Source organism: Mandrillus leucophaeus, unplaced genomic scaffold, assembly GCF_000951045.1.
Source record: "Mandrillus leucophaeus isolate KB7577 unplaced genomic scaffold, Mleu.le_1.0 Scaffold1251, whole genome shotgun sequence".
NCBI lineage: Eukaryota > Metazoa > Chordata > Mammalia > Primates > Cercopithecidae > Mandrillus > Mandrillus leucophaeus.
In genome coordinates, this window is record NW_012100888.1 from 398074 (window position 1) to 416592 (window position 18519).

General features: G+C 40.5%; 2 protein-coding genes across 2 annotated transcripts in view; one reads left to right on the plus strand and one right to left on the minus strand.

The window, feature by feature from the left end:
- The window catches only part of LOC105533489 (coagulation factor VIII), a 152998-nt gene extending 137013 nt beyond the window's left edge, over nt 1-15985 (minus strand). Inside the window, exon 1 of the mRNA XM_011971961.1 lies at nt 15642-15985. Within this exon, the coding sequence (XP_011827351.1) occupies nt 15642-15784 (143 nt within the window). The 5' untranslated portion in view covers nt 15785-15985. The remainder of the gene's footprint in view (nt 1-15641) is intronic.
- A 2108-nt stretch (nt 15986-18093) lies between these two features.
- Nucleotides 18094-18519, plus strand: part of FUNDC2 (FUN14 domain containing 2) — a 35574-nt gene continuing 35148 nt past the window's right edge. Inside the window, exon 1 of the mRNA XM_011971944.1 lies at nt 18094-18500. Within this exon, the coding sequence (XP_011827334.1) occupies nt 18368-18500 (133 nt within the window). The 5' untranslated portion in view covers nt 18094-18367. The remainder of the gene's footprint in view (nt 18501-18519) is intronic.

The window sequence follows — 18519 nt, forward strand, 5'->3', positions numbered from 1 at the left end:
AAAAAAAAAAAAAAAAAGATGGATGCGAATGAACAAACAAATAAAAAACCCCTACACCTAGGCATATTATATTCGAACTCCAGAAAATCAAAGACAAAACATGTTGTAAGAAACCAGATGGGGAAAAATACTTTATCTACAGAGGAGCAAAGATAAAAATTACATCCAACTTCGCCTCAGAAACCGTAAAAACAAAAAGAGTGCAGTGACACATTAAAGTGTTGAGGGAAAGAAAAAAACAACCAACCTAACATTCTGAACTCTGTGAAAGTATCCTTCAAAAATAAAGAAAAAATAAAAACTTTCTCAGACAACAAAAATTGAAGGAATTTATTGCCAGTAGACCTGCCTTTCAATAAATATCCAAAGAAGTTGTTCAGAGAGAAGGAAATTGAATCTACAAAGGACATGCATTACAGAATGAATAAAGAACATCAGCCACAGAAACAGCACTAAACAACCAAGTAGACTGAATGACTTAGCCACTTGATGCTCACCAGCCTCTGCTGTTGGTACCCCAATTATTGCAAAATGGATGTATGAATGGAGGAGCCACGGCAGAGGCTATGCATGGGCCCAACATCATGGACTCATCAATACAGATCTAGCTACTGATGTTAATATTCAACTTGTCAGTAACAGAGACCAAAGCTAAGACTCTGATATGTCACCATTTCTCAAGAAAATCATTCAGTCGCTTGGTGAGCCTCAATAAACACCACCATTCAAGGCCTCACAGAATATTTCATCTTACATAACATTGCATCACACCAAGAGAACTACTTTAAAGCAAGAAGATACATGACCATGGAATCCACTACCCAGAAGCTACCCACCTGATAGAGTAGTAGGACAGCTTGTTGAAGGCATAGCTGAGGCACTAGCTTAGACATAATACCCTTAAGAATAAGGCACCATCCTCCAGGATGCAGTATATACTCTACATCAACGGCCATCATTAGTGCCATGTGTTCCTAAGTAAAATATATGGTTTTGGGAAACAAGGACTGGAAGTAGGACAAGCCTCACGCTACCATCACTCCCAGTGACCCAATTAGGGAAACTATGCCTCTTATCCCAACTCTGGGCTCTGAGAGTTTAGAAGTACTGGTTCTTAAAAGGGGAATACGCCCACCAATGGACACATCAAGAGTCTCATTAAACTTGAAACTATGGTTTCCATCATATTACTTCAGATCACTATTAAGAGACCAAGAGGTAAGGAAAAGAGTCACTATTCTGGCAAGAGTAACCAACCCTGATCATCAGGAGGAAGGGCTGACATTATACAATGGAGACAGAGGAGAATATATTTGGCAGCCAGGTCATCTGCTTGGGTATCTCTTAGTATTCCCTTGTTCAATGTTGATGATAAATGGACAAGTACAGTCATGGCTTACAAAGGGCATGATGACCAGGTACCTTATCTGGTAACCTATTTGGACCAGCAGAAGTACATATTGAGAGGGTGGTGGGGGGAGGGATCTAGAATGGGGAGTAGAAGGGGAAGATGATGAGTACCAGTTGCAGACTCAAGAAAAGCTAAAGCAGCAGGAGTTGTGCTCTGTTCCAACCCTTTCTCTTTTGTTTCCCCAGGAAATGGAGTCCATCAGAATCCTGAAGGAACCATTCCAGAACTTATGAAGCAAAAGAATCTGAGCAGCAGAAAGGGTGGACCATAGTGGAGGCTGGTGTCCAGATTCACCGCTTCAGGACTAAAGCACTTACTCCCTAAGCTGCTGGGTGTGCTGACAGCTGACAACTCTAATCTGAATTCCTCTCCGGGAACCAATTTTGGCTGAAGTCAGTCACCACACCCAAACTCATGCCTTATTCCTGGTAAATGTGGGACTATATAGGTTCAGACAACTTGCCTCAATAGAGAACATCTCTGCAGAGCCATCCTAGCTTGAGCTGCCTGTGGGATTGACCTTTGTTCAGACTGTATCACCTCAACTTCTTTTACCCAATGCTGCTTCCTTCACTCCCCCATGGGTGTTGATTCAGAGGATCTCCCTCCTATAAACTTTCTGTATGCAAGAAAAAAAAGAAAGAAAAAGGAGAAAGAAGCAGACAATAATTTTTATTCGTGTGTTTAAAAAGTTGTAAAATCGCCCAAGGAAGCACATAAGTTGTCAGCATTTGAACAATGTTGGAAATATCTTATTCTGTCTGATTTGCTTTGGGACAATTCACTGCCAGCTATAAATTTGTGGAAACACTGCCCCACAATCTTAGCAGACAAGATTGGCAGAAAATCGCTTAGAAACACTGAAAACATGTGACAAAGGGCTTTCCGTGAAAAGGGTGGATGTGAAGCAGTAAGGACCCCCTTCGTGAAGCACGCAGTCACCCTCCAGCCACCAGAACCACAGGAACGAGGTGGTAACTGAGGGAAAACACATCTAGGCACACGTCACGGTGGCACCTTCCAGCAGGTCCCCAGGGTTGTGCCCCTGGAGCTCTGACAAAGAGTGTGGCCCGGAAATGTTATGTTTGGACTGCGAGTTTTGGTGAAAAATAACAATGCATCAGGTTGCAGACAAAGCAGACCCTGCTATGTGCGTTTATGGGAGCCACGCCCAACAGGAACCACAGGGAATGATCCAGAGGAGAGCGACGGACAGACACAAAGAGACACACCAGAGAGAGGCTCTCAGGAGGAGGCTCTGTGGCCTCCAGACCATGTCAAAGCCAAGGCAGAAAGGATGAACTGAGGAAAGGAGGAAAATTTCCTCTTAAGGAAGGTAAAATCCAGAAGGGATCCCTAAAATGGTGAGCAGTTTAAACCTAGCAGTTTTGCATTAATTCACATAAAGTGTAATGAAAACTGTTAAGACACACAAGGAGAGACTGGCCAATCTACAGTCACAGAGGAAGACCCTTCACGCCCCTTCACAGGATCTCGCAGCAGACTGGCTGAAAAGTATCCTTGAAACTGCAAACCTCTCTCAAGGAGACCCACTGAGTTGGGCAAAGGTGGGGCTGACTTAATTCTCGCCTCCCTGCTCTCCCACGTAGCCCTGCGTTTCACTCCATTCCAGGCTTTCTGGGACACCTGAGAAAGCGTGTAGTCCAGGGAGCACGTCTGCCAACTGAAGGCCTTGACAAATGACTTTCTGTACTGGCTGAAGGCCAGGGCCCAGCGTACTGATAAGGAAGCTCTTCCAGTAAAAAGTTGGGACAAAAAGCATATTAGTGAGTGGACACAAACTAGAAAAGTCTCCACGTAATATGTTAATGCCAACAGAAAGCATCCACCATGAAGGAAGCACTAACCAACAACACAGATAAAAATGACTCTGGCAATTAACATCAGCCAGCCTCTGCATAGGCCATCCCAGTACTGGCAAGATGTGAGCTAAGTGGCTATAGCATCAGGGAAAGAATTTATGCACGGACCCAAAAGTGTGGCTTCCCACTGACTAAAACTGATTTAGCTACTGTTGCCACCAAAGTCCAACCTGCCAGCAACAAAAACCAATGCTGAGCTCCCAATATGCCATATTGGGCCCAACCCCTGGGCCGCTGACCCGTACTAGTCCGTGGTCTGTTAGGAATGGGGCCACATAGCAGGAGGTGAGCAACAGGCAGGGAGCAAAGCTTCATCTGTATTTACAGCGGCTCCTGATCACTTGCATTAGCGCCTGGGCTCTGCCTCCTGTGAGATCAGCTGCCGCATTAGATTCTCATAGGAGTGCGAATGCTACTGTGAACTGCATATGCAAGGGATCTAGGTTTTGTGCTCCTTATGAGAACCTAACTGATGCCTGATGATCTGAGGTGGACAGTTTCATCCTGTAACCATTCCCAACCCCCCCACCAGTCTCTGGAAAAATTGTCTTCCACGGAACCAGTCCCTGGTGCCAAAACGGTTGGGGACTGCTGCAATATGGTATTGTCCATCACAGAGACAAACCAGCTTTTCGGTGGCCAGACACACTGGACTCCTTCCCTCCTAGAAAGGACAGGACTTCATTGACATACCTAATCTTGGCATAGCTTAGCCTTTCCTCCCTGCAGGGCCTTAGCCAGCACCACTATCTGAAATCTTACAGAGGATTTGATTCACTGATGTGGAATTCCATATAACACCGTGTAGACCTGGGGAATCACTGTACAGCAAAAGAGATGAGGGAGTGGGTCCTCAACCAGGCACAGGTAAAACTCCAGCTTGGAGGCAGGTCTCTGTGAGGATGGAGGGCCAGCCTCCAAGGTGCTGTATATGTATGAATTCAAAGATGATTCTGTGTCCCCAGTAAGAAGATTACATAGGGTTTGGGTATCAAAGAGTGGCAGCAAAAGAACTCTGATTACCACCATCCCTAATGAGCCACGTGGGGAGTCTGTACCGCCCCTCCCTGCAGCTCTGGGACCGGCGGTTTAGAGTGTAGGGCGGGGAGCCACCTGGCCCCGCTGGGCTAACCCAGGGCAATGCAGAGCAATGGTGGGGAGAGGGGGCGAGGGGGAAGAATGGCAGGGGCTGGGGGTGCCATCACGCCCAGGGCGCGGGCAGGAGCGTGCAGCTGAGCCCTGAACCCACGACGACCTGGAGCTGAGCAGCACCGAGGGTGAGGGGCGCCCAGATGGCAGCCTAGGAGAGAACTCCCCAGTCCCAGCCGCTGAATGTGGGAAGTCAGCCTTCACCTCCGCTGAGGTGTGCGCAGGGACTGCCCCAGAGGAATGTTGCCTGTGGGGGCCGCACATCTTCCTTCCCAAGACAGACCACGCCCCTCTACCAGGGCATGCCCCGCCCATTTCCAGGACAGGCCCCACCCCCTCTCTGGGCAGACCACGCCTCTTCCCAGGGCCGACTCTGCCCTGGCCCAGGATGGACAGTACTTCACGAGTGCTCAGTGCAGGGACACAGAGGCCTGGACATGTTGGTCCAACCTGGAAGGTTCATTCCAGCTCCAGAGCTCCCTGTAAGGTCCAACAAGGCTGTCCTGGAGCCTACCCGGCAGCGTGCTTCTCCCTCTGCCTATCCCTGATTCCTCAGGTGTTGATCCCAAGAACACTCCAAATAAAATTCCTGCATGTTAATCTTCATCTCAGAGTCTACATCTAGGGAACACAACCTGTAACATTAATTTATATTTAAACACACTTTAATGTCACCTACCTCTAAACATTTCCACGGCACTAGTCTTAACATAAGCCTATGTAGTTTTTAGTCATTTAACATTATTATGCCCTTTCACATTCACCAACTCATCCCTAGTTTGCTACCTTTCTCCTTTTTCCACATTATATCCTTGGTTCCACTGAGTCTATCCTACCCCCTCTCTGTGCAGTTTCCATTGGTTTCTAAGGTATTTCAACATAAGTTACCACAGTGCTTTCACTTTAAATGTTTCTGATTAAAGGCCAGACGCAATGGCTCACATCTGTAAACCTAGCACTTTGGAAGGCCAAGGCAGGAGTATCACCTGAGGTCAGGAGTTCGACACCAGCCTGAGCAACATGATGAAACCCTGTCTACTAAAAATACAAAAATCAGCCGGGCGTGGTGGGGCGTGCCTGTAATCCCAGCTACTCAGGAGGCTGAGGCAGGAGAATCGCTTGAGCCCAGGAGGCGGAGGTTGCAGTCAGCCAAGATCACACCACTGCACTCCAGCCTGGGGGACGGAGTGAGACTCTGTCTCAAAAAAATAATAAATGAATAAATAAATAAATAAATAAATAAATAAATAAATAAATAAATAAAATGCTTCTGACTAAAATGAAGATATAAGACACATATAAAATATGTTCTAGAGCAAGAGATTGGAAGATCAGAAAGGGAACAGGATCAAGAGCACACAGAAACACTTTTTCCCTCTCTGAGGGAAGAGTGAAAACACATAATTGATAGAGAAACAAAATTGTGAGACAGTGTGTGATTCAGGACAGGACTCTATTCAAACGGAATTACTAGACGTTCCTAAGAGCATTAATACCCTCCAAGTGTGTGGTTCAGTTCTGAGATGAAACTATTACAGGACAATATCCAGCTCCCCAGCCTGAGACCTTTGCCATCTGAGTGAATATTTTCCACTGTGGCAGAAACATGTGATTTATTTGCCTGTCTCACACTTTCAGGCTAATCTGCATAGTAAGCGACAAAATGTTCCAGGATTCCTGGGTTTTACTCCTTCCTAACTTTTGTGGGGTTTTGTTTGTGTATTTCCCTTGGGATTCAATATAGAAATCCTGCCAAATATATTTGGCAACCATTGTCCTTGACATGAACTGTTCTTTTACATTTTATCTAAAACTAATCAGAAAACCTATTATATTCCCTGACCCATGGTTAGAAGAAACTGAGCAGCTGCAGGAACAGATAATATAAAACTGAATTTTCCCAGCTGTTTATTTCAAACCTTGGCAGAGGCTGTCAGGATGTGTCCAGAGTCAGCTTATCCTGTTAATCAGTATCAAAATAATCTAAAGTGTAAAAGGGTTTCATCAAAATAAAAATTCTATCAACTTTTTTCTGGTAAATACATGTGACTGCCTATACAACAATAGAAAGCTAGATAATAAATTAATGATGTATTCTATTCAATTCAACTCAAACTATTATTCTCTGGCCTCAGGCTGCATGCTAGATGGACATTAAAATATACACAGTGTATGAAGTAAAATTATCTCAATATTAATTGTTAACAAGACTAACTTTAATGGATAAATGGTTGTTTAGTTAGATGCCAGGCTACTGATAATCTGGGCCTCTACTTCATAGAATTACCATGTGACCTAGCAATTATATTCCTAAGTATATTCTGAAGAGAAATAAAAGCACATGTACACAAAGACTTGTACATGAATGTTCTATAGCATCATTATTCATAATTGCCAAAAGGGGAAACAATCCAAAAGTCCATCAACAGATGAATGGATAAACAAAATGTGGTCTATCCATACAATGGAGTATTATTCAGCCATAAAAAGGAGTTAAATTCTGATACATACTACAACATGGAAGATTTTTTTAATTAAAAAATGAAAATAGTTTCATTCTTACTATATCTTTCTTTTCTTATTTTAACTCCTCTGTCATTCTGCAAAAATGGAAGAATCCTGAAAACATGCTAAGCAAAAGATGCCAGACATAAAAGGCCACATATTTTATCCCTTCATTTACATGAAATATTCAGAATAGGCAAAACCACAGTAAAGATTTAGGAAAGGAAAAAAATCTCCACACTGAAAATAGGTGATTTTTACAGTACGTAAATCATACCTCGAAGGAGTGAAAAAATGATAAGGAAATATTCTGAACTTTATACTATTAAATTCAACAGCTCAGATGGAATTTATTCCCATGCTGTTCACATGATAGTGAATAAGTCTCAAGAGATCTGATGGTTTTATAAAGGGCAGTTCCCTTGTACGATGCTCTTTTGTCTGCCACCATGCCACATAAGATGTGCCTTTGCTCCTCCTTTGCCTTCAACCATGTTTGTGAGGCCTCCCCAGCTATATGGAAATGTGAGTCCATTAAATCTCTTTCATTTATAAATTACCCAGTCTCGGGTATGTTCTTATAGCAGCATTAGAATGGACTAATACCACTCTTATACCAAAACCAGACAATGACATTATAAGAAAATCACAGTCAAATATCCATCATGAACACAGACGCAAAAACTAAAAAACCACCATCACCACCACCAAAACTCTTAACAAAACAGTTTTAGTTGGCCAGGTCTTCCATAACAAAATACCAGAGATTGGGTGACTTAAATAACAGAAACTTATTTTCTCACAGTTCTGGAGGCTGGAAATCCAACATCAGGGTGCCAGCGTGGTCAGTTTCTAGTGAAAGCCCTCTTCCCAGCTGGTAGATGGTTGCCTTCTTGCTGTATGTTCACATGGCTTTTCCTCAGTGCATGAGTATGGAGAGAGAACTTTCTCTCTTCTTATGAGGCCACCAATCCTATCTGATTAGGACTCCATCCTTATGACCTCATTTAACCTTGTTTACCTCCTAAAAGCCCTATCTCCAAATATAGTTACATCAAGAGTTAGGACTTCAACATATGAATTTGGGGCGGGAGGAGGTGGAGACAATTCAGTCCATAGCGAAAATATTACCAATATAATATGTCACAACCAGGTGGATTTTTTCCCTGGGAATATATACCTGGTTCCTCATTAAAAAATCAATCAAGGTAATTCACCGTAACAGAAGAAACAAGATAAACCATATGACCATTTGAATAGATGCAGAAAAAGCATTTGACAAAATCCAACATCAAATCTTGATAAAAACTCACACCAAGAATAGAAGGAAACGTCTTCAATGTGACAAAGAGCATCTGTGAAAAAATTACAAGTAACTGTACTTAATGGTAAAATAATATTTTCCCTCTGAAATCAGGAACAAGACAAGGATTCTGCTATCATCAGTTCTATCTAACATTGTACTGGAAGCTCTTGCCAGTGCAGTAAGGCATGAAAAAAATAAAAATAAAAAGCATCCAGTTTGGAAAGGAAGAAGCAAACTGTCTTCATTTGCAGACAACGTTATTGTATATGTAGAAATTCTAAAAGAAGTGCAAAATGCTACTAGAGCTGAAATGCAAGTTAACAAGATTAGAGTGAACAAGGTCAATATAGAAAAATCAACTGAATTTCTATATTTTAGTAACAAATGATTGAAAAATGAAAACAAATAAAAATGATACAATTAACAATAGCATCAAATCCCTCAAAATACTTAGGGATACAATTAATAAAATTCTTCCAAGAAGTACTCTGTAGGCTACAAAATATCCTAGAGGGAAATTAAAGAAAATCTAAAGAAACAAAGCACAGACACACACATCTATGGAACTAGAGAATCCACAAACAGATTTGCCTATATACAGTCATTTAATTTTCTACAAAGGTGCCAATGGAATTCAACAGAGAAAGAAAAGCTTTTCACACCATACCGAAAATTTAACTCAAAATGTATTATAAACCTAAATACTAATCCTAAAATGATAAAAGTTCTAGAAGAAAACAGAAGAAAGGCTTTGTGAACTTGAGGTAGGCAAAGATTTCCTAGGACAGGGGAAAAAAAGCATGAAACATAGAAGAAAAAAAGCTAAATTGGACTTAACTACAACTATAAATTTCCACTATTTGAAAGACACCATTTGGAAAATGAAAATGCAAGCCATAGATTAGAAAAAAATATTCAAAACAAGTACATCTGAAAAGTATATATATAAAGAATTATATATAAAGAATTATCAAAACTCAACAATAACAAGACAGACAACCCAATTAAAAACTGGCCAAACCATTATCCTAAGTGATTTAACACAGGAATTGAAAACTAAATACCATATGTTCTCACTTATAAGTGGGAGCTAAATGATGAGAACACATGGACATAGAATCATAGACACTGGGGACTACTAGAGGAAAGAGGGAAGAGGAAGGGTAGCAAGGAGTGAAAAACCACCTATTGGGTACTATGTTCACTACCTCGGTGACAGGATCATTCATTTGTAACCCAAACTTCAGCATCACGCAACATACTCATGTAACAAACCTGCACATGTACCTCTTCAGTCTAAAATAAAAGTTGAAACTACGTTTAAAAAAAAGGATGAAAGATTTGAATAGACACTTCCAAGAAGATATAGGAGTGGCTAATTAGCACATGCAACATCTTTAGTCATCAGAGATATGCAAATTAAAAGTATAACCAGGCACGGTGACTCAAGCCTGTGATCCCAGCACTTTGGGAGGCTGAGGCGGGTGGATCACTTGAGGCGAGGAGTTTGAGACCAGCTTGGCCAACATGGCAAAACCCCGTCTTTACTAAAAATACAAAAATTAGCTGGGCGTGGTGGCGTGTGACCGTAGTCCTAGCTACTCAGGAGGCTGAGGCATGAGAATTGCTTGAGTTTAGGAGGCAGATGTTGAGCTGACATTGCGCCACTGCACTCCAGCCTGTGTGATGGAATGAGACTCCATCTCAAAAAAAAGTATAGTGAGATACCACTATGCAGTCATTAAGTACTGGCAACATCAAATGTCGTCCAGGATATATTGCAACTAGAACTCTCATGCATTGCAGGTGGAAGTATAAAATGGTACAGTCAAGAAATCTGTCTGGCAGTTTCTTTTAAAGATAAACATGCACTTACCATATGATCCAGCAATTCCACTCCTAGATATTTAACTAAGATAAATGAAAATAGATGTTCACACAAAACAGGTGGAACACTGTTCACAGCAGGTTTATTTGTATTTGCCCCAACTGGAAATAACCCCAAATTGTGATATAATCCCATAATGGAGCAGTAATCAGCAATAAAAAGGATAGAAATACTTTATACAACAACCTGCATGAATTTCCAAATCATGATGCTGAAGAAAAAAAGCCATAGAAGAATGCATACCGTATGATTCCACTGATGTAAAATTCTAGAACATGTGAAAACAAATCGGTAATTTCCAGATAGCAGTTTATTGCCTGAGGCCAGGTCAGTGGGAGAGACTCATTAAAAAGTTGCAGGAGGGTTGATGTAAATGCATGTTGATTAGGGTGGTGGTTATGCAAGTGTATGCATTTGTCAAAACTCATCAAACTGCACATTTAAAACTGATGTGCTGCATTATATGTAAACTATACCTGTGGCAGGTAAAAATTTGGCCCACATCACCTTTGCTCCTTGGTATGATGACCAAAAATACATTATGTGGCAAACTAAAACTTTGAAGATGGAATTAAGGGTGCTGATCAGCTGACCTTGAGATGGGGAGAGTAATCTGAATTATCCAGGTCAGCCCAATGTAATCACATGGGTCCTTAAAAGTAAAAGAGAGAGGCAAAAAAGGCCAGAGATATGCACGGAAAATTGAAGTCAGAGCAATTCCAAGCATGAGAGAGTGTTGATGCACCATTGCTGGTTTCCACTACATAGAATAGTTTGCTGAGGATGGGGCCTAGGAATCTAAATTTTAATAAGCTTCTCGAGTGATTCATGAACTAGTTTGACAACAAGTGCCTTCATGAACTTCAGCTTTGGGATGAACTTTAGGAAAGTTGAGGTCCAGTTAATGTATATGAGAGATATTGCTTTTTTTTTTTGAAATGGAGTCTCACTGTGTTGCCCAGGCTGGAGTGCAGTGGTGTGATCTTAGCTCACTGCAACCTCCGCCTCCTGGGTTCAAGTGATTCTCCTGCCTCAGCCTCCTGAGTAGCTGGGATTACAGGCGAGCACCACCATGCCCAGCTAATTTTTTTTTTTTGGTAGAGATGGGGTTTCACCATGTTGGCTAGGCTGGTGTCCAACTCCCGACCTCAGGTGATCTGCCCACCTCGGCCTCCCAAAGTGCTGGGATTACAGGCATGAGCCACCATACTTGGCCGATTGCTTATTTATATCTCCAAGCTCCAATGATCAGAAAATACTTTTCCTGAAAAGTTATCCAGCAGAGGTCAGATCATGTTGAGAGGACAAGTCTCTGGAATGTTAATAAAAGTATATGGAATTAGTGTAGTTGAGCTGTTCACTTTTTGCATAAGAAATCTCACTGTTCATGTTTTCCCATCGGACAAAATAAAACAGACTGAGGAGTTATATATTAATGTGTGAACAGTGCATAGCTACATGCCAATAAAGCAACGCGGTTAATGAATCAATAGCTTTTTTTCCTGCTCAGTGAAAATAAAAATGCTTTATACCAACTAGAAAAAAAAATAAATCCAAAAGCTCATTCTTCGAAAAGAGCACCACCAGCAACAAAATAGACAAATCACTGGCAAACTTATTCAAGGAGAAAAGATAAATAGCAAAGATAGAGGAATTTAGGAATAAGAAAGGGCACATAACTACAAATAATGTGGAGTAAAAGAATCATGAGTGAGTGCTACATGCAACACTGTCACAACAAAATTGAAAAAATAAATAAAGTTACTTCCTAGAAAGGTATATAATTATTAGAAGTTGAAACTTGAATTGACTGATTATCATAGAAGAGCCTGGAGGGGTGATTAGACATTGCAAATGTCACTAGGACCAAATGGATTCATAAGTGAGTCTCGCCTAACTTTTAGACAATGGATAATTCTAATGTTACTTAAGCTATTCTAAGCAATAGAAAAAGATGGAGTACTCATCAATTCATTTGATAAAGCCAACAAAACTTTGTTTACTATTATTAGTAGGCTGAGCGTGAAAATCCACTAATAATAGTAAAAAAAGAAAAAAGTTATAGATCAATCCCACATTCAAAGGCACACAGTGTCTAAAGAAATAGTAGCACATAGAACCCACTAATAATCAAATTACATGAATAGCAGATTTTACTCCAAGAATGTAAGTGTATTTAGTGTCAGGACATCTATTAACATAATTTATCAACATATCAAAGAAGACAGTTCAGATGATACCAGCTACTGAAAAGTTATTTATGATAAATATTTTGTGACAAATGAGAATAGAAGTAACAAGCACCATTTGCAAAAACCAAAACAGCAAATGTTACTCTAAATAGCAAAATACAAAAATTATTTCAAGTAAACATAGAGTAGAAGGAACGTTCACTTTTATTGTTATTATTTAACATTTTCTCCTGTTTTCTAATAAATTCAGTAAGATAAGAAAATGAAATAACTGGCTATAAACATTGGAAATGAGCTAAAATCTGTCTCATTTCACTGATGATATGATTCAATACTCATAGAGACTTTAGGGTAAAATTACTAGAGTTAATAGGCGAATTTGGCAAGGTAGCTAGATTTAAGATGAATATACAATGGCTGGGTGCAGTGGCTCAAACCTGTAATCCTAGCTGTTTGGGAGGCTGAGGTGGGCAGATTGCTTGAGCTCAGGAGCTGAAAACCAGCCTGGGTAACATGGCAAAAACCCATCTCTAAAAAATATACAAAAATTTTCCGGCCATGGTGGCCTGCTCCTGTAGTCCCAGCTACTTGCGGGGCTGAGACAGGAGAATTGCTTGAATCCAGGAGGTCAAGGCTGCAGTGAAGTGAGATCACTCCACTGCACTTCAGCCTGGGTGACAAAATGAGACCCTGCCTCAAAAGAAAAAGCTGAATAAACACAAATCAATAGCTTATCTCTATTCTGGTACTAAGCACTCATAAATGGAAATAGGAGAAAACTATCTTATTAACAATAGCATCACACTTATAAAATACATAGAGATAAATGTAATAAGAAAAATATTTAAATTTATTATATTAATAAAATTAAGGTATGAGTTTAATGAAATTTCAGTTAGAATCACAACAGGGCTTGGATCTTTTTAATTTGAAAAATATCTTAACAGTTTTATGTGGAAGAATAAAGTGTCTAAGAATAGCTAAGAAAGGTACAAAAAGAATAGTGAAGACTGCTTTCACCCACTAGATATCAGAAGATATCATAGGCTCACTGTAATCAAATCACTATGGTATTGGCATAGCAAGATAATACTAGATTAGTGAAACAGCCTAATGAATCCAGAAATATATGCTAATATATATGAGAACTTTATATGATGAATGTGTTGATTCAAATCAGTGGCAAAAGGTGCCATCATAATAGGCTATTGATCTGGATGGAAATAAAACTAGACAAATCCCTCTCTCATGCCATATGACAAAAGTAATTAGCAGATAATTGAAGCAATGCATATAAAAAGCAAAACAGTAAACATTTTGCAAGAAAATCTGGGAGACTACACGTACAATCTTGAGGTGTGGGAAACATTTTTAACCAACCTTGCCAACTCTGAAGACATGAAAGAAAATATATTTCTGCTTATAAAAATTAAAAACTGTTTTGGTAAAAGTTATAACAAAGTCAACAGACAAACAATAGATCTTGGGGGAAACTGCAATATACATGACAAAGAGTTAATACTTGTAATAATAAAAGGGTTCTCCTAATTTTCTTTTAAATGAAAGAGTCCAAAGAATAATGGGCAAAGCATATGACTAATTAAATCCCCCAAATAAATTCAATAGCCAACAAGCATTTAAAAAGATGCTCAAGTTACTAGAAATAAAAATAACACAATGAAAGTAATGATGTAATATCGCTCCACACCTGTAAAATTGGCAAATTTTAAAAACAGGATAAAACTTATCACTACGTGAGTGCAGAGAGAAGGCCATTTTCATACTTCGATGGTAGAAATGTGTGAAAAGTTCTGGCTCTTTGGAAATTAAAACTTAGAAGGAAACATTCCCTTCGTTCCATTAATATTCGTCTTGCAAATTAGTTCGACAGAAGTAAAAGCGCCAGTATGCAATGATATAGGATATAGTAGCCAAAAACTGGAATAAAGTGAACGTAGATACAGCCATACCATAGAATCTTATATAGCCAATAAATATAATGAATTAAGGGTATGCCAATTGACTTACAGTTCTAGCAGGTGTTAATGAGTGAGAAATGTGTGTACAATGTCCTAATTTTATAAAACAAATAGTGTCCAAGAAAACCTTTGTCTGTGTGTATGTGTATGTGAATATATATGATCATACCGGGGTTACCCAGTTGAGGTGGGGGAAAAGGGGACTGATGTGGAAAGAGGGTGGGGAGCCAAACAGAAAGAACCAAAAAGACCATAAAGTATGTACAATATGATCACATTTAATGTTTACATAGCCACTATCTATGTATTATATTTAAATCTTTATAATACACATTTAAAGAAGACAAAACAAAATATAAAATAAATGATTTCAACATTCAACTCAATAAGCAAAAATTGAACAACAAAATGAACCAAAGGAAATTAGAAGGAAGGAATGAACTAATGAAAGTAGAAGCAGAAACTGATGCAACACAAAGAAAAAAGAGATTTGATAAATCAAACCAAAAGAAAATTCTTGACAAGACCAATAAAATCAAGAAAACTCCTGGAAATATTATTTTTAAAAGAGAGAAGAGAACATATACAACATAAGAAATGAAAAAGGAAATATAACTACCGACACAGAACAGTTTAACAAAATCACAAGAGACTCACATGTAACTTGATACCAATACATTATCAAATCTAGGGATAGATTTCTTTCTATGAAAATATAGACCAAAATATAGACAAAAATATACCAATATTTACTGAAGAAGAGGTAGAAAAATCTGAATCAACTGATGACCATAGACAATATTGATAGTTATTTAGTACTCTCCCTAAATGCACCAGAAAGCCCCAAACATGAAAAGCTTCTGACCTCATGGCTCATATTATCCTTACACCCGAAGTAGAAAAGATATTTAAAAAACACACATCGCATGTACCCACAAGAGACCCGGACATGAAACTCGTGTGTGATATTGATTGGATTTCATTGCCTTCTCTCTATGGAAGCTTGGGCAGGCAGAGGGAAGTTTTGTCTTTGTCCCTTCAACCTCCCTATACTCCAGTCTCTAGATTCTGGAGGAGCAGCATGTGACAAAGAGGAGCAATGGACAAAACAGAACAAAATATCAACAAATAGGTCAGACCTATGAAAAGAACTGGCAATTAGCATTTGTGCTAATAACACAGATGTGAGCACAACTTACTCAGAAATGTTTCTTTGGGGCCCAGGTAGCATCACAACCATCCTAACCCGATGTCTGCACCTTCCTCCAAGCAGACTTACACCCCCACAATCCTGGCCCCTCATCAGACCCCACAGAACATGCCTTTACCTTGTGTCCACAGGTAGCTCACCGAGATCACTTTGCATATAGTCCCATGACAGTTCCACTGCACCCAGGTAGTATCTTCTGGTGGCACTAAAGCAGAATCGCAAAAGGCACAGAAAGAAGTAGGTGGAGAGCTCTATTTGCATGACTTATTGCCACAAATGTTCAACTGAAGAAGCAAAAGGTTAATTCTTCTTTAAAATATCTTTAGCTCTCAGGAGGGGAAAAAAGTAAAATTTCTGATTTAATGAAAAGTGCCTATTTCTTTGCAGAGCATTTTAAGGAACTTTACACACTGGATGTGCTTAGCACTAAGCAGTAACCCACAGGATTGCTTCCTTTTTATCAGTGGGAAGTAGCCACAGGAAGAACTGAAGTAGGAAAAGGGAGGCTGCTAAACTTAACCCATTCACTTCTGAGAGCAGTAGGGGCATGAGAAGTCTGCTTTAATCAGAACCTTTAAGGAAAGGAGGAGAGGGATGGATAAGTCAAAGTGAACAGGAGCTTTAATTTGTGCTCCTATTCCTAGTCTACTACAACCCTCTTCCTGATTGGCAGCAGCAAGAGAAGTTCTGGATGTTGTCGAAGATTGTAGAATTCACTTGCACTAGCAAGAGTAACCAGCAACCTGTTAGTCTCTCTGCTTCTGCACTTGCCCCCCACACTGCTGCTAGTGTGAGGAATTTATAGTTTTTAAAACTATAGTTTTACATAAAACATGAGGTTAGGCAACTATTGTTTTAAAAACTATAATTTATAGTTATAATTTAAAACTATAAAGCAAATCCTACCACTCCTCTTCTCAGAATCCTCCAATGGCTTCTGACCTCCATCAGGGTAAAACCCTACATCTTTACCATGGCCTAAGTACTAGAGCATCCCACATGGTTGGCATGCCCTTTCTCCTGACCTCTGTAGTCTCATCTCACTCTGGTTATACTGGTCTCCTTACTCTTCCCTAAAATACCAAGCACACTCATGCCCCTGGACCTCAATACTTGCTATTTCTTTTCCCCTAGATTTCCACGTAGTTCCTCTCCCACAACTCCTTCGCATTTCAGCTCAAATCTTGCCTGTTGAATGAGGTTTAAATACGGAACACCACATTTATGTTGTAAGCTCTTTACCCTACCTGCATTACTGATATTTTTCTCAATAGCACTCATAACCACCTGGCATTTATTCATTTATTTATTTTGTCTTGTTTTTAACCTAACACTTTTCCGGGTTGTTTACATTTGGCCCAGGTATAGAATCTTTACATCAGAATGTAGCCATGGTGAGCTCAAACACCCTACTCAGGTTAATGTGTATTAGGGAGAGTGAGGTCTCCCACAGGGGCCTCAAAGTGTAAAAGCTTATGAGAAGAAACTTGATCAGGGTTGCTATAAAAACGTTATCATTGAGCTCAGTTCTGCACAAACAAGAATGTGTTTAGGAGCAATTGGTATACTGTTGACTGGTTTGGAAACAGGCGGCAAGAAATCCCTTTGATAAACACTCCTCTCCAACAGGTACAAGGATGCAGAGACGACAGCTGATACTACATGCCAGGAACTATTCTATGTGCTTTTAAATACAGGTACTACTCTTACCTTCATTTTAACGGAAGCACGGAGAGGTTAGGCAACTTCCCCGTGGTCACACAGCTTGTGAGTGGTAGCATTCAAAGCCATGTACTCTGGCTCCAGAAGTCATGCTCCTAACCACTATGCTATACTTCTATGCCTCAGAACTGAAGAAATCCCAGTTCCCAATCCTCTGGGAATAACAGTGCAATGGAGGAGACAGAAAAGTAGACAGTTACAGTACAGGGTGATAAATTCTCTGCCAGGTGCTACATGGGCTATCTGATTTAATCCTCATGACAACACGGCAATGTGGACACAGATAAAGTAACTGAGGTACAGAGAGGTTAAATGGCTTGCCTACAGCCACACAACTACCGATTTATTTTTACTCAACTCCTATGGTGCTACAAAATCCTATATTAAGCAGTATAATTGAAAAGAAAAAGAAAACAATAGCACAGTGATTATAAAGAAAATAGCTTGATTGTGTCACTCCTAAAGTAGTGGATCAGATATCACTGTTTATTATCATTCACTAATTACATTTATGAATAATTTTTAAAAGTAAAGGAAAAGACTGGCTGTTTTAACTAACATAATAGAAACTTGCTGAATTTTCTGTTGAAGATATATTTTGAAGTCAGTTTTATTAAGTATAACTCACATGTAAAATTCAAAAGAAAAATTAAATACATAAATAAAATGTGTCTTCCTCCACTAAAAGAGTAGGGCACATCGCAGGAGCCGATAAATGTTTGTTCAATGTTTACATGAGCAAACACGGTCACTCAGCCGTCTTTATTTTCAGTGAGTCATAGGTAAAATATTCTTCACCAGGTGAGGATTGAGTCGCAGTCGCGTCAGGAACTCGCCTCCAGGTACTTAGCGAGCGAGCCCCGACGGCCGTGGTTGGTGGAGGGGGGAAAATGGGGGACAGTGTGGGGTGGTTTGGGGAGACTGAGGTGGGGAGTAGGGGGAGAACTAGGGAGGGAGCCTCACCCCCGCGAAGCTTTCTGCGCACGCGCATCTCGGTGCATCTGTTGGGCGGGGCTGCGGGGCCTGTGACACCGCCCGCTGAGCTCTGTGATGTAGCCGCTTGCGGAGACTGGAAGCAGGCGCGGCGCGCCCGGCCCGCCCTCTTCCGCTGCCGCTGTGGGAATGGAAACATCTGCCCCACGTGCCGGAAGCCAAGTGGTGGCGACAACTGAGCGCCACTCCGCGGCCTGCCGCGCAGATCCTCTGCGTGTGTCCTCGCGAGACAAGCTCACCGAAATGGCCGCGTCCACTCAAGGTAAGGGCGGGCGCGCGCG